Consider the following 15,789-nt stretch of genomic DNA (forward strand, 5'->3'; position numbering starts at 1 on the left):
CTGAAAAGATTAAGTCCAATAAAATAATCTACCTTTGCTGCTAAGTAGGATTAGTTGCAGCTACTGGAAACTGAGAATACTCAGCACCTTGAAGTCATATGCATTTGCTTTGAATTGCTATGCTGAATATACTTGCATAATGAGACATTGATATCCAGATTAATCATTAAAACACATGGCAAACACTTTAAATTAAATACATTTTGGTTTTAATTAAATACATTTCAGTTAAAATAATTGATCATTTGAATTACAAAAAAAAAAAAAAAAATTAGTCTCGGTTCATTCCATTTATAGCACTCTTTCCTTCAAAAAAAAACCAAAGTGATGCAGTTACTGTTTTTTGTTTAGTGTCCCCTCACATTTTCTATCATGAAATGAATTATTATATTGAAAGACAAGGTATTTAGTTGTCCTAAACTTGAAACATTTCTTTAAATTTAGAACATTTTTCTTGAATTGAATAGAAAACCAGAAGGAATGTCTAGTGCAGATTTCCACCATGCTTCTAAAATCAATAATGTAGAACTGGGTTAATTATGTTTAAATAATAATTTGGAACTAATGGGTTCACAATTACTTGTATTCAGTTCCACATAATTCCACTGTAAAGCTATATAATTTTTTTGTTGGAAAACAGGCAAAGTAAGATATTTACGTATATTTTGATGTTAAGATAGCTCACCATAGACTTTCTAGCAGTATAGAAGACTGGTGAGGAATCATCCTTCAGGTAAAATTTTTTGTATTCATGTCACAGCTGAGGTTTTTTAGCACTACCTATTATTTTTAGATAAAAAATAAATGAAGTCACATTTTTAGCTACATGACTAAAACCCCTGTATCTCTACAATTTGTCACCTGCCCCAGCTTTTAGTCACAGAAAAGCACTGAAATCAGTGGGGTCTTTTTTCATAGTCAAGAATACAGGGTTGATTTCAAACCCCAGTTGTGATTGTGCAGTGAAATTGGGTGAGACTTGAGCTCACACAGCGGGGTTCTGGGTGCCTGGTTTGGGTGTGTTTGTGGGGTTTGTGTGAGTGGGGTAACTGCCCTGAAGCCCTGAACACAGGTGGAGTCAGTGGCACTCACACTTGGGCTCTGAGCAAACATTCCACATTTGTGCTGAATGGGAAATCTGCTTGGAAAATTCAGCTTATGTGGCATTGGTTAACAGCTGCTGGCATCCACTTTCCAGATGGAATTGTGAGTCCCTTTAAGGTGGCACTGAGCTCAGCAAAATTCTTCAGGGCATAGGAGTTGTGCTTACTCATAGATCACTTCCTCAATATGCCCTTGTGTTTTAAGGTTAAAAAAGAAAAGGTGAGACCTTAAGTTTAATTTCTTAATTATTCAACCATATTTTTACTATCCCAATTGAGACTGTGACTTTAGGAAAGGAAATTTGTGGCCAGAATAATGTTAGTCATATTACTAATTAGTAGTATTGACTTAATAACCAGTCATCAGTATATGCTGTATCTTAAATACCTGTACTTTCTTTCACACAGATTTAATAAACAATTACAGAAACTTCTTGCTTTAGCTATTCAGGAAAGACTGAAGAACATAGTTCTAATATAAAAGAACGATTAACATCTGGCTTAGAAAAAATTCTGTGAGGATTCCTTTCCTTTCACCCAGTCATCATGTGTGCATTTTTTGCTATCAGAAAAAGAAAAAAAATTAATCTCTGTGAAAAAAAACAAAGTAACTTAATCATTGTCTTTTTCTGACTCATAGCACAAAATTAAATTTATTAAGGCATTTCTTTGATAAGGGTCCAGATTAATAGCTTCAAAGAGACCTAGACATTTTGATACATTTCAGTGATGCGTATTCCTAATCAGCAGGGAGGACAACCATATGTGTTCTTATATGCCATTATTTAAATATTGTAAATATATGTATTTATGATATGAATATTAGAAATATTAAAAATATAAGTATTATTTTTTAAATGTAAAAATGTTTCCAAGTGCAAAACTGTATAAAGTGCAATAAGAAGGAGCTAGGTAGTCACTTTTAAAATCCTTTTGATATGTCTATAACAGTATAATAATGTGTAATAGAAAGAAGCTGAACATGTGTTTTCCAAGCCCATTTTACCTTCTACCCCTATTTTCCCTTTCAGTACCATGTATAATTACTGATCACATTTCTTGGAAAGGATAGAAAAGTATTGAATATCATTTTTTCTTTCATTATGGGAAATGTGTTCAGATATCAGGAAGTTGGAGTTCAATTTTCAGTGCTAAGATTATCATCATGAAACTCTTTAAAATTTGGAATAAATTCCATTATATTATGTTTCAAGAAAAAGACATCATTTTTAAGAAAATACATAGATGGACTAGAGAGTCAAAAATTGAGTTGAATAAGTTATATGCTAATGAATCTAGTATGTAGAAAATATGACAGTTAAATTTGACTTCTTTTTATGGCATTTACATCTCTCAATATGCCTGTGGTTTTCCTCTTGAGAGTAGAGTTTGCATCTGTGCCCAGTAAATATCATTAGGGTTACCTGATGCAGGAATATATCATATTCGGAGCAACACTAGAGTGAATGCAAAAGCTGGGATGAAGTACAGACCCTCATATACTAAATGGAATATCTTGCTGTAAATGCAAGAAGTTTAGAAGCTGTTTTTCTGCTTCTGGATGCTGTTTATAAATAGATTTTTTTTTTTTACCTGTAAGTTTTCTGGCAGCATTCCACATGACAGCCTACATCTCTTCCTCTGCTTTACTGCCACTTCTTGGAGTAATAGTTGGGCTTGATCTTCAGCTGTTTCTGGTCAGATGTTTTCAGTGAGTGGGTCCTTCAGCCAGGGAACTTATTTCCCCTTGAACCTGTAGAGTTTGTATTTGATCTGAAGCTGGTCTTCTTGTGCAGCCACCTGGGAAGGGATAGGGTAGACACAGCAGCCATGAAAAAATATAAGAAGCAAAAAGACTTTTTGCTACGCTGTAAGAAGCAGGAATTAGATTATATTAAAAAAAAAAAAGGTGATAATTCTGTTAAAATACCTCAAAACCTTCTTCAACACATGCTACAGAGAAAAAAAGGAGACATAAATATCCTGGTGGAGAAACCTTTTTAAAGGTTTTATTCAATTGCAAAATAAAATATATTCAACTTTAATACAGAACTGATTACATTTTTATCATGCTATATTAAATTGTTTAGCTTGAAACTCTGACAGTACTTTTACCTAGATCTGGCTGCATTAATTAGTACTCAATTTTATATATTTCATTCCTAATCTTTCATATACCATGTATTTTATGGAGAGCAGACAGACACTTGGGAATGAGTATATCTGTACTTGGTACATGGTGTAATCTTTCCTTTGTGAATTATTTTCTACCTCTTGTTATTTCTTTAATAATCTTGTACTCCTTGTTATTTTGTTAATAATCTTCCCTTTTGTCTCAAATCTCATTCTGAAAAAAACCAAACTTAAAACATCTTACACCTGATGCATATCTTTCTAATGGGATTATTAAATCAGCCATTTTAAACCTATGTATTTGTTGCTAATTTTTTGAGCTTGCCATTTGCTTTGGTTTTCCACTGTCATGATTTCAGCTTTTATTTTTTGATATGTTTCTTTTTCTTGCACTATTTTTAATTTATTTATACATTTTTACTCTTTCTCACATGAAGTTAGGCATAAACTTCAGAAAGCTAAATGTATGCTATTTTAATATTTTTAGTTTCTGTGACAGTTCAGACAGTGGCCCTGGGATTCAAGGATTCAATAGCAGCCTTCTTTTACTGTCTTTTCCTCATGCTTATTGAATTTAGTATGGAGAGAGGGACTCCTCACATACATGCTTGTTCTCCTGTGATTGTCCTCTGTACCATTACACTGGCTATCCATAAATCTATCTCTAATGAAACTAATTTAGATTATAGCAGTTCAAACCAAGCAGATTGAAAATATCTTTGATTCCAGCAGTGAAAATTGCTCTTGTATTGTTATGATGCTATTAGAGACCATCTTCCCAGCATGTATCTTTTTCTTTTTTCCCTTACTATGCAAAAACATCTTGGCACTGGATGGGATGTGCTCTGCTGTTTAGTTTGGGTTACTCAGATTGCTGTGTAGGAGGAGTGCATGAGAAATAGAAACACTGTGGTTTCTGTTTCAACCTTGGGCCAGGCACTGGCTAGAAAAATGCCAAGGCACTGCTGCTGCCTTCCAAAGCCCTCATGGCAGCCTGAGGTTCCCAGAAGGAGTTTCTGTCTCCATCCTTTCTTTTGCTGTTGGTCCAGCTTTGCCATCAGTTTGTTCTCTGCCAAGCAGCTGTGCCAGGCAGTGATGGTTCTGGTGCAGTGCCATTGGGAGTGGAGACAATGTTGCTCCAGTCCTTGTTTATTCTAAGCCTACAGACACAGATTATGGCTAAATTGAATAATCAAAGAGATATTCAGGGTTTCTAAAGGGTCCTGCATGCAGCAGAATCTAGAACCCAGTGGAACCTGGTTAGTCTGGAGCAATCAGTTTTCTAGAAAAATTGGAGGACCAAACACATAGGCCATGCTACCATTCCCACAGCTCCTCTGTCAAGAGTGCTGACTATAAACAATCACCCTTCTGCCAGATTCTGCTCCCAGGATGTTATAGCTGGGTCTGTAGTAAGTGAAATTTAAGATATTCTTTATCTCCTGACTTATGGTTATTAATAGATTTCAGTATATGCTAGCAGAATTATTAAGAAATTTCTGCTCTGCATCTGTAAAATAGACTTAGTGCTTGCCAAGACAGTCCTTACTCCAAGGACAGCTCTTGGTATTATAATCCTCTATTGCAATAAGTTAAAATACTGCTAAAATTGATTTAAAAACTAGTTCCTTGTCATGTATCAAGTTCAGTTCCAATGTATTATATGCTATCAACCTGTACAGATTATCACCTAATGGGATTTTTTAAAGTTCTGAAATGATCCAGAAGCTGTAAAAGAAAGGGCACTCCACAGACCTGTAGTAAGATACTTACTTGCCCAGACTTCTGGTTCTTGGTTGCCCTTTCTAGTTGCCTCAGCTCAGTCAGCATGTTTTATTTACTGTGCCACATGGGGCTTAGGGAGTGTGGCTGTAGCCAGACTGGACAAGGCACACTAAACAAAAGTAAACACCTCTGAATTTTGTTGGCTACTGTTGCCATCCCCTTTATCCTTGACTAGGGAGATGCAAACCTACAGCAGTGGGTTAGCAGGAGGCAATCTGGGTCTCACCTGGCATAGCAGGAATACAAAAAACTTGCATATGTACTATTTATAGCTTGTTACTTGTGTTGGCTTCAGTGTAAATTAGAGCAGGAAGTTACTCCAGCCTTAAGAGCAGGTAATGATGTCATTAGTAGCAGAGTTTCAGCAAACAGCTGGAGAAGAGTGGCAGTCCTACTCCTCTCCCTGCCTCCTTTGAAGCAGCTGGGTTTTCCTGGAGGAAGACCAGCCATATCGCATCCCTTCCTTCCAAAAAGCCAGTGTAAACATCCAGTGGGATGTTACTTTAGGATTAGGTGGCTGCACCACCCTTCCTGTAGCCTGCTATATGCCCTCTGTTCTCATTACCAATTCCCTTATAAGTTTCTTTCAATTGACAGCTGTAAGTAAACACAAGTCTCTGTCAGCCAGAGCTCACTTGGAATTAAATTCAGGGTTAGGGAGCTGTCAGCTAACCAACTTCTGTGGCAGCATAGCTGTCATTTGAATGAATTACAGACCACAGTATCCATTTGTGTGAGGCCTGTGAGCAAGAGGACTGGAACAAATTGGGGTAAATGGCTGAAATTTAATACAGGCTTCTGCAAGTTTTTCAAAAGCATTCACCCATCTTCAGTGTGATTATTTTGTGTGGTTAACAGCATTTCCATATAAACTGCAATAATCTTCTGTTGAAAGGTCTCTTTAGTATGAAAAACAAAATTTAAATTGATTGTACAATTAGCTGAGACTTATTTAGCTCTGTTCTGTCAAAGACTAAAATATCTGAGTCAAAGTTTCTTAGTACTTTGCCTATGTAAAATTTCCACCCTGGGATTGGCAGCTTCTCTTCAGATGCTGAGGAGCAAACTCCCCCCCTCCCTTCCACACTGCTTGTAGAGAGTGGTGCCCCATGCTGATGATGCCAGGCAGATTTAATTGTGCATGTTCAAAGAGAAAAATGACATCCACGCTTGGGTGAGTGCTCTCTGTGGCAAGCTGACAAATCCCCCAGCTGTCAACTAACCTCAAAGGCAAATGTACGTGGCTCTAGCTTATGTCTGCTTGCTTTCTGCCCATAGGCATTTAGAAGCTGAAACTCATATTGGCTGCAACACATTCAAACTGCTACTGAAAGAAATGTATGGTCTGTTTTATGTGTTTCAATCTCTAAGGGTGATCCACACAATTAAGGTTTATTTTTCAGACTGACTGTAAGCAGGTAAAGGCAGCACCTTTTGGCACACGGGGCAAGTGAAAGTGCATAACGTTTATGGCTATGGATCTGGCTACGTTGCTGATTGCTTAGAGAAAGTAATTTCTTCCTTGGGCTCAGATGGATTATATTTATATTTTTATATATTTATTGGGGTCTGCCAGAGAACTGCATGCATACAAAATGGCCTTACTTGAGTGCCAATGTACATGGGCAAATGTAAAGAGGCATGTCTTGCTAACGCAGTACTAGAGTCATTTTGGCAGCAGCTTTGTAACTTGTGGTGCACTGCAGGCTGTCCATCTAAACCCATCATTCCCTGGCACCTATGCTCTGGTATGATAACCAGAGCAATCTGTGAATGGGCAAAGAGCCGTCCTAACAGGTGGCTTTGACTGTAGGTAGCCAGGAAACTATGCATATACATTGAACATGGGTTCAGAGAGTGTGGGTGTTATCTAGGAACATCAAAACAGCTGTGGGGTTTGAGCTCCTCCATGTACTGTTGAGAACATATGCCATACCCATCAGACACCCAGAGGAGGGTGAGTAAAGCCAGTTCCCACAGTTCTGATGAACTTTGTAGGGATTGCTTGGTTGGGCTTGGGCTCAGCTACAGACGAATCTCATGTTTTGCGATGGACTTGAAATTAGTATTAGAAAGACAAAGCATGAAGCTTAAGGATGCAGTTCATAGAATCATGGAATGGCTTGGGTTGGAAGGGACCTTAAAGATCACCTAGTTCCAATCACCTCCCACTAGACCAGGTTGTTCAGAGCCCCATCTGACCTGGCCTTGAACACTGCCAGGGATGGGTCATCCACAACATCTCTGGGCAACCTGTCCCATTGCCTCACCACCATCACAGTAAAGACTCTTTTCCTAATATCTAATCTAAACCTATTCTTTCAGTTTGAAAGTAGTCCTGTGACTCTGTGCCCTTTTAAGAAGTTTTTCCATCTTTGTCATATGCTCCCCTCAAGTACTGGAATGACACAATTAGGTCACCTCAAAGCCTTCTTTTTACCAGGCTGAACTATCGCAGCTCTTGGCCTTTCCTCATAGCAGAGGTGCTCCAGCCCTCTGATCATCTTGGCATTTGTCCTCTGGGCTCACTCCAGCAGCTGCATGTCCTTCCTATGCTGGGTCCCCAGAAATGGATGCAGACTGCAGGTGGGGTCTCACCAGAGCACAGCAGAAGGTCAGAATCCCTTCCCTCACCCTGCTGACCACTCTGCTTTTGGTGCAGCCCGGGACACATTTGGCTTTCTGGGCTGCAAGTGGACATTGCCAGGCCAGTCTCTCATCCAGCAGTACCACCAGGTCCTTCCCATCAGGGCTGCTCTTGATCTGTTCATTTCCCCAGCCTGGATTGATACCAGGGGTTGCCCTGGCCCAGGTGCAGCAATTAATTTACCTGCTCACCTCAGGCACTGTCTCACCCAAATTTTAGGGTGGAGAGGGCTATCCAATTTACCTGGCACAATTGTTCTAAGTTTCTTAACCTGACAATGATAAGTGCTATTGATATGTGCTGGGAGAAGTTCAGTATGTTTATATTTGAGTGCACTGGAGTCTTAGAACAGGATTTTAAAATGTTAAAAAGTAACAGGAAATGCCAAATATCTCTTCTCAACTCAGGATTTAGTTTGTCAAGTACTTCGATTACTGAGCAGCCAGTACTATACTTTTTTCTAACAGCCTGATATTAAAGCACTCAACTAAAAAGTGGAAATTCCAGGGTTCTTGGCCTCTTCAGTGTACTGAACTGCAGATCCTGACCCCATGAGTCCAGATAAGTGGCTCTCACTATGCTCTGAAGCTGAAGTATAGGACAGTTTACCATTGTAAGGACACAGACAACACAAAGAAGTGGGGAGACTCCAGGAACTCCTCATCACCAGTTATTTTCACAGAGCTTTTTAGTGCTTCCACATATACAGAAGAGGGCATGTGGACAATGTATCTTTTCGTGTCTAAAATTAGAATGTATCTAAAACCAAACAAAACAAAAGGACCTTATTCCCATCACCTAGCTCCACCTAAAATTCACTGTGTCTTCTGTGTCCCATTTTCTGGCTGTGAGTTTTCTGAAGCATGTACTCAATGGAAATTATAGCCTAATTGGAATTTAAGCTGCCTGAAAATAGCCCCAAGGCAGCACCAGCAGAATTTAGGGGAGATTGTCTAGCTTCAGTGAATCTGTGCAAATACACACAGCCCTGGAATTCTTTTGCTGATGTGAGGAGCTGGGCAGGGTGCAGAAATGCTGCAGGAGTCCAAATCCATCTCCTGTTCCCTTTTTGCTGCCTGAGCACAGGAAGAGAGTGTGCCAGGATGGGCAAACATATGTCTGGGAGTGTGGTGCTCTATGCTGGTAACACAGAGCTTCAGAGGATATTGCATGCATGGCAGTGAAAGAGTGTGCCTTATTTATGCTTCAGAATTATCAGTGTGAAATATTGTGATTATCATTTTAGATTTGACATGTATAACTCATGCATTAAGGTAGTTTGAATGTAACCTAAATTACTCTTCCCCTAACTATCTGGTAAGAATGAAATTCAGCTGTCACAGATAAGAGTAGTGGTATTTATTATTAGAATTATAATAGAACTTAAATGGGCAGAGTACATCAGGACAGGAGATCACAGTCCTTTAGGGACTGATTTATCCTTGACTTCTATGAGCCTTTGTTATGCTAATGATAGATACATATTCCCCAAATCCTTTTGGTCTTTCTGTGCCTTACCCTTGGATTTCTTTATTAACTCTCTTCCCTTGTCACTACATGCTCTTGTTAATTCAGATCAGGTTTTGCAACTTGCATTATACTTTGCTTTTTTTTTATCAAAATTGTTTACTTAGTTCTCTAGCAGCTTATGTGCTTTCCCCTCTTTGCTGCACCTCCTTTCAGTGCTTCCAGAAGGGCCTGTGGGTGAGCTGGCACCAGCCAGACTCTGGTTTCCTGTGGAAAACCTGTGCATGGGTTTCCTTTATTCCTACAGCAGTCAAGGCAACCAACCTAATTAATCACTCCAAACCTTCATTAATAAACATAATTGTGGTAATTTGGGGTAAACATGATGATGTTTTCTGGTCTACTGGATGTTTTATCTAAACATGTAATTTGTTTTTTTAGACGTTTGCATAAACGTGGCAATTGATGGTGGCCCTGGGTGCTATGATTTTGCTGATGTTGAAAATCCCTCACATTTCTAAAGTCAAGATGTGTGTTTAGGTGAATAGTCGTGGGCCTGGGTGGTTAGCTCACAGTTAGCAAACACTGACCACCATGACACAAGTCAATTGCAGCCTCCTTAGCAGCAGCAAATGAAAAAGCTATTTATAGGTAGTAATGTCTTTAGGGATATAAACAAGAGCCAAATATATAGGTCAATGTAGATTATCAGCTGTAAGAATTGGTATAAGACTATTAGAAAGCTATAAGAAAAGCTATGAAGTACAGGACATTTTTGTGAGCTTTTTTTTAACATAAAAAGGAGGTTGTTTTTTGTTTTTTTTTCCTGAAACAAAATATACTACTGTAGTATATTTATATGTGTATATAGTACATACTATATACACATATTTATATGTGTGTATGTAGTATATTATATGTGTAGCTACTTCCTTGTACTTTGTCCAGTATAGGTATGCCTTGAAACATCATGTACTCTTTCTTGGGACTAGGTGTATACGAAACATCAGCAGCATAATTCAGCTCATGTGCTGGGCTCTGAACTCAGATGCAATTAAATATTCATCAGGATAGATACCCTGACTCTAGCTATACTTGTAGCAGCTATGAAAGATTAATTCAGTGTTATGTTTCTGTTTAAGAGGCAAAATGAGAATTTCTGCTGAAAATTTCAGTTTTCAGATTTAGAAATTATGAACCTTGCTATGTTTTTTAAGGAGCCTGTAAGATAAATTATCTATATGGAGTTATATTTTTAATAAAATCATTCTCTTTTAAGAGACCTGTCCCAGCATCTTCCTTTGGGAGTACTTTGCTGTCTTTACCTTGTCATTTCAAAATGCGCTGTTTCTTAACTGAATGTGCAGCAAATAACCTGCACATTAAAACTAAGGGCATTGCATAACAGAATGGTGAAGTTTTGCAGATTTTATTGTATATTGTAAATGTGATTTGTATATTCTGTTTTGTCAATACTAAGATTTTAAATTATAATTTTACCTGAGTGAGTAATACTTTCTTTGAGGCAATTTCTAGTAGAATTCATTTATACTGCAGTACTCCAAAAGAGAGGGGTTGAAGCAGCACCACAGAAATTCCAGTGTTTGTCCCTTGCAGGTCCTTTTTTTCCCCCCCACATTTTCCTCTTACAAAATGTACCTACATTATTAATGAAGTTTGGTCTCAGTACCAGTGTGGAATCTGGAGGGTAAACTCAATCAGCAAGTTTGAAGTCCTAATCCTTGTAAAGCCAGTATGAATAACAGATGATATTAAGAGGGCACAGTAGATGATACCTGTTCCAACAATTGCTGTAAATGTGATCTCACTGATTCTGTTTTTCCCTCTGTATTTTACAGAGCACATTGATTTAGAAGATGTTTATTAGTGTTAGAAGGATAGAAAAATTTGCAAAAATATTTGGGGATGGTATGAAATGAAAGCCATTATCTATTTCATTATCAAATTAGGGATTTGCTTAATAAAATAGATAATTTTAATTTTAATTATGATTGTGCTGCAATTATCACACATTGTATTGTATAAATAGGGTTCTTTTCTGAATTTCAGTAATAGATTTTTCTCCAGCTACTCTCTCTAGAATTTAGAAAGGAAATTATGACTAGGCCTACACTCCTAGAACACAGCAGGATCAGGATCATATCTTTAAACAGATTTCCTGGACCTCCTTAGGTGGGAGAAGGAATGAGCAAGGCCTCAGTTCGAGCTCACCATTTGCTTGGTCTTCAGCTTGGCTGAAAGAGGTGTCACTTGTAATGCATTTTCAGGTCCTTGCATGACAGTCAATGGCAGTTGCCTGTGGAGGGATGGAAGGACAAAAGAGCTGAAATTAATTAATCCTTTCTGTTTTGAAACAATAATTTACTGTTACACAGCTCTGCTGTGAGTGAGCTGGCTACTGCAGCAGACTTGCAGTACAGTGATCAGCCAGTAAAAAGCTGGATAAAATGGAAAGAAGCTAAAAAAAAGAAATTTCTGACAAAGGAATTTGGACAAACATAAAGTAAACATGTCCATTGTTATGTATTATAGTGGATGAGACACTCTATAGACAGAAAAGATGAGCTTCAGATTCACAAGCACTGGTCCTTATGGGGGACTTCAACATCCACAAGATCTGTTGGAGGGACAACACAGCAGGACAAGTGGTTTCCTGGAATACATTGAGGAAAACTTCCTTCTCCTAGTGCTAGAGAAGCCATTGGGGTGATGCTCTATGCTGGACTTTGTTCTCACCAGCAGGGAGGGGCTGGTGGGGAAGGTGAATCTGGAGGCTAGCCTGGGCTGCAGTGACCATGAAATGATGAAGTTCAAGAGCCTTAGGGCAAGGGAGGAGAGTGCACAGCAAAGTCTGGCTGTGCCAGACTTGAGGAGAGCAGACTTTGGTCTCTCCAGGGAGCTGCTCGGTGGAGTGCAGTAGGATAGAGCCCTGGAAGGAAGAGGGGCCCAATAGACATAGTTAATATTCAAGGATCACCTTGCCCAGTCATGCATTCAGTGAAGAGGAAGTCAACATGCTGTCTATGTCAGGGGGCTTGGAATTAGATCTTTAAGGTCCCTTCCAACCCAAACTCTTTTATGAGTCTGTGATTCTATTTTATATCAGTGAGAAAAGGAAGTTCATCTGGTGTTCTGTTAACTGAGCCAACAGAAATTGCAATGCTGAAGTTGAAACCTTGTTGTCTTAAAATGGGCCTATTTTATTTCATTTAATAATTATTTTATAGTAAACATAGCTTTGTTACTTGACTCCTTTCAGGATATACAAAATAAGTGAATGATACATTCTGTGATGCTAATTGGTATTGAATTAAATAATCCAGTCATGCTAATGTTCAAAATAAGGTAGAATTTGTGTTTTTAAGTGCATAAAGGTAGCCAGGGAAGTTTGCCAAAAATAAAAAAATATTAATAAAATGATGGGGTTTTTTGTCTAATTACAAGTCATTTGAAAATAGTACCTTTTGTATGCAAAAGACCATCTGCATTTTGCATACAGATACATTTCTCTATGTTTATGACTTCTATGCCTTTTGTGGGTTTTTTTGCATGTTCATGCTCTTTATGGCCACCTTCACTACCCATACATATGCATTTTTCTGTCCATATGTTATAGGTAGTTTTCCACTCCCACTTGTACAATTTTTCAGCATACCAGTGATAATGCAGAACAGTTCACCAAAATACCATCCACAGAATTTCTGGTTTGGGTGGTTTGCCAGCTCAGCCAAAGTACAAAGTTTCAGAAAGTTTCACCTTTTGCATTTCAGGATTATAATGATGAAATTCGCCAGGAGCAGCTGAGAGAACTTTCGTATTTGAACGGTTCTGAGGATTCATCACGTGGACGGGGCATTCGAGGAAGAGGGATCCGTGTGCCACCTGCAGCTCCTTCAAGGTGTGGTAACCTGAGCTATTATGTTAATAGCTTTACAAAGTGTAAGCAGTAGTAAAAAACCCCATAGTTAAAAAAAAAAAAAAGACAGTTGCATATATAACCTGGTCAGTAAACCAAAATATTTGTCTTCTGATGTAGTCTATATTGTTCCAGATTTTCTCATCTATAGGTCACAGGGCACAGTGAGTGACAATAAATGAGAGCAGATTATGAAGACAGGAAAAGGATATTTCTAAGAAAGGATATTTTTATGCTAGTACTAAGGCAGTATGGTCAGTAGCATAAAATGTTTGGTCAAAATAATAGTGTAGTCAGAGAAGGCCTCATAGTCTAGGTGGAAGTTTATTTCCCAAATAATTACTAAATAATTACTTTTTATACATATTACAGCTATACTGTGTGTATATGCAAATATACCTATATATATAAACTTCATTATCTGTTATGTGTTGATGGGTTATCAGTTTTAAGTAAATTTGATTTGCATAATCTAAAAACACTGGGGTGTTAATGTGCCCAAGTATTTTTTCATATCTAAATAACATATATCTCTGCTTATTATTAAGGCCAGTGTAAAATCTTAGAACATTCTCTCAGACTTGGTTTTCCCTGTGAACCCTTAAGAACTTCATTGCCTCAAGTATCTAAGTTACTTAGCTGCTTCCAGTCTTCTCTCCATAGAGGTCATTTCAAGATGAGTCCTAAAAAATGGACTCTTATTTTGGAGGAAATAGGATATAGGGGTACCTTATGTTATGCTGACAAAGGAGTTGTTCAGTAATTGAATGGGCTGATCTTTCCTATGACCTCTGAGGTTTTTTCCCTGAGGGTGTCTATCGTGTTTGCCATCAGTTTTTCCTACATGAGCTTTTTAATTGGTAGCATGATGCACTTACAGAGAATTCTTTGCAGTTGGCATTCATGACCATCTTCTACTCAAAGAGTGTCTAGGTTCAGTCTTATATCCAAGATTTCTGAACAGCTTGACTTAATAATGTTGTTCAGAATGTCACTGCAACAAACTAGCAGCTTTTAAATTGGCTTCAAAGCTTAATGGGTGGAGTTCTGGCTCCTAATTCCTGAGAAATGACCAAATGATTGAATCAGTTGCACAGATCCTATGATCTTGGATGCCTTCCCCGTTTTCCAGTCAAAAATCCCAGGAGAGTATTAAAAAAATTGTTGAAGCAAGTCCAGAGGAGGGCCACAAAAATGGTCAGAAGTCTGGGGCACCTCTCCTTATGAAGTCAGGCTGAGAGCTGGGTTTTTCAGCCCGGAGAAGAGAAGGCCCCAGGGATACCCCATTGCGGCCATTCCATATATAAAGAGGGCTAATAAGAAAGAGAGAGACTTTTTGCCAGTCTTAAATGAAAAGAGGTTGGACACAGGGAAGAAACACTGGAAAAAGTTGTGGGTGCCCCATCAATGGAAGTATTCAAGGTCAAGTTGGACATATCTTTAACAGTTTGATCTAGTGAAAGATGTCCCTGCCCAAGGCATGGGATTTTGACTAGAGGATCTCTGAAGGTCCCTTCAGAGGGGACACAAACCATTCACTGATTCTGCAAGTCTAAAATCAGATACTGAAACTTATAGTAAAGTCATGAACATCACAAGCTAATGCAGTGGGTTTGGTTGTCTCAGCAGGGAAAAAGCCACAATTCCTACTGCTACAGGAGTTCAATTCACAACTGTGGATCTGGGTGTCATGCAGGGTTGTTATACCTGGCATTCACAGTCTTCCAAAAAGACAGAACACCCAGGAGCATATTGCTCTGAAACAAAACTCACAGACTGCTACCCTGATTTATCCCCCTTCTATTTCATCATATGGTATAGATACAAGTATTTTTAAACAGTAACAGCTTCTTCTGACTTACTAATTTGTACAGCAAGGGAGATGTAGCATAAATAGCCCAGAGGATGCTAAACCTTTTTCCATGCTTGTCTATATGCTCTATTCTCTCTGTGCAGTGGGGGAAGGTAGAATCCCACACTACTAATCCTTTCTGCTGAACTAAATTAGACAGGAAGAAAAGTTATTCCTGTCCTTTTATATTCTTCCTCTACTCTGCCTTGCAAGTTTCTGCTGTCCTGCAATATCTTCTGCCAATCCATTTCTCTCACCCAACAAAATAAGCATGAAAATGAGAGTGATGACTGCTCTTGCAAAATAGTTTGAGAAGAAGTTCCTCATTTTCTTCATCTTCTGGAACTGCTTTGGAGTAACTCTGCAACCCTGTGAATTACAATTTTATTAGTACAAGCAACAAGAGGATCAGGTGCAAAAGGCACTGGGTAGTTTAAGAATAATGCCTTTCCATAATACGAGCTCTGCCTGAGATGTTGCCTAAAAGTGCTTGACATTGTAGCTGCCAAAACCTCAGAGTTACATGATGCTTTAAATAGTAGTAAAAACGTGAGAGCCTTTAAAATGGGGCATGTCTTCCCTCGTTGTACACATTGTACACAGAGTGATCATTGCTTTTTGCTCCCCGCAGGGGACGTGGGGGTGCCATTCCTCCCCCGCTGCCTGGACGAGGTGCCCAAGCACCCCGAGGAGCGCCGGTGACACGCGGCGCGCTCCCTGTGCCACCGGTGGCCAGGGGCGTCCCCACGCCTCGCGCCAGGGGCGCCCCGTCCGTGCCGGGTTACCGACCGCCCCCGCCGCCCGCACACGAGGCCTACGAGGACTATGTAAGTAAATCCTTCGTTGCCAGCGTGTGAGCCCAGCT

The 15,789-nt window shown here is 39.0% G+C and overlaps 1 protein-coding gene across 13 annotated transcripts in view; it reads left to right on the top strand.

Annotated features, from left to right (window-relative positions):
- The window catches only part of KHDRBS2 (KH RNA binding domain containing, signal transduction associated 2), a 356,668-nt gene that overhangs the window by 194,806 nt on the left and 146,073 nt on the right, over positions 1–15,789 (top strand). For all 13 annotated transcript variants that reach the window (XR_008436254.1, XR_008436252.1, XR_008436255.1 and 10 more), the window contains exons 5-6: positions 12,927–13,054; positions 15,556–15,751. Coding sequence is in view for 4 of the 13 variants with exons in the window: in XM_053973490.1 (XP_053829465.1) it covers positions 12,927–13,054; positions 15,556–15,751 (324 nt within the window). In the remaining 9 variants the exon portion in view is untranslated. The remainder of the gene's footprint in view (positions 1–12,926; positions 13,055–15,555; positions 15,752–15,789) is intronic.

The sequence above is a fragment of the Vidua macroura genome, chromosome 3 (assembly GCF_024509145.1).
Source record: "Vidua macroura isolate BioBank_ID:100142 chromosome 3, ASM2450914v1, whole genome shotgun sequence".
NCBI lineage: Eukaryota > Metazoa > Chordata > Aves > Passeriformes > Viduidae > Vidua > Vidua macroura.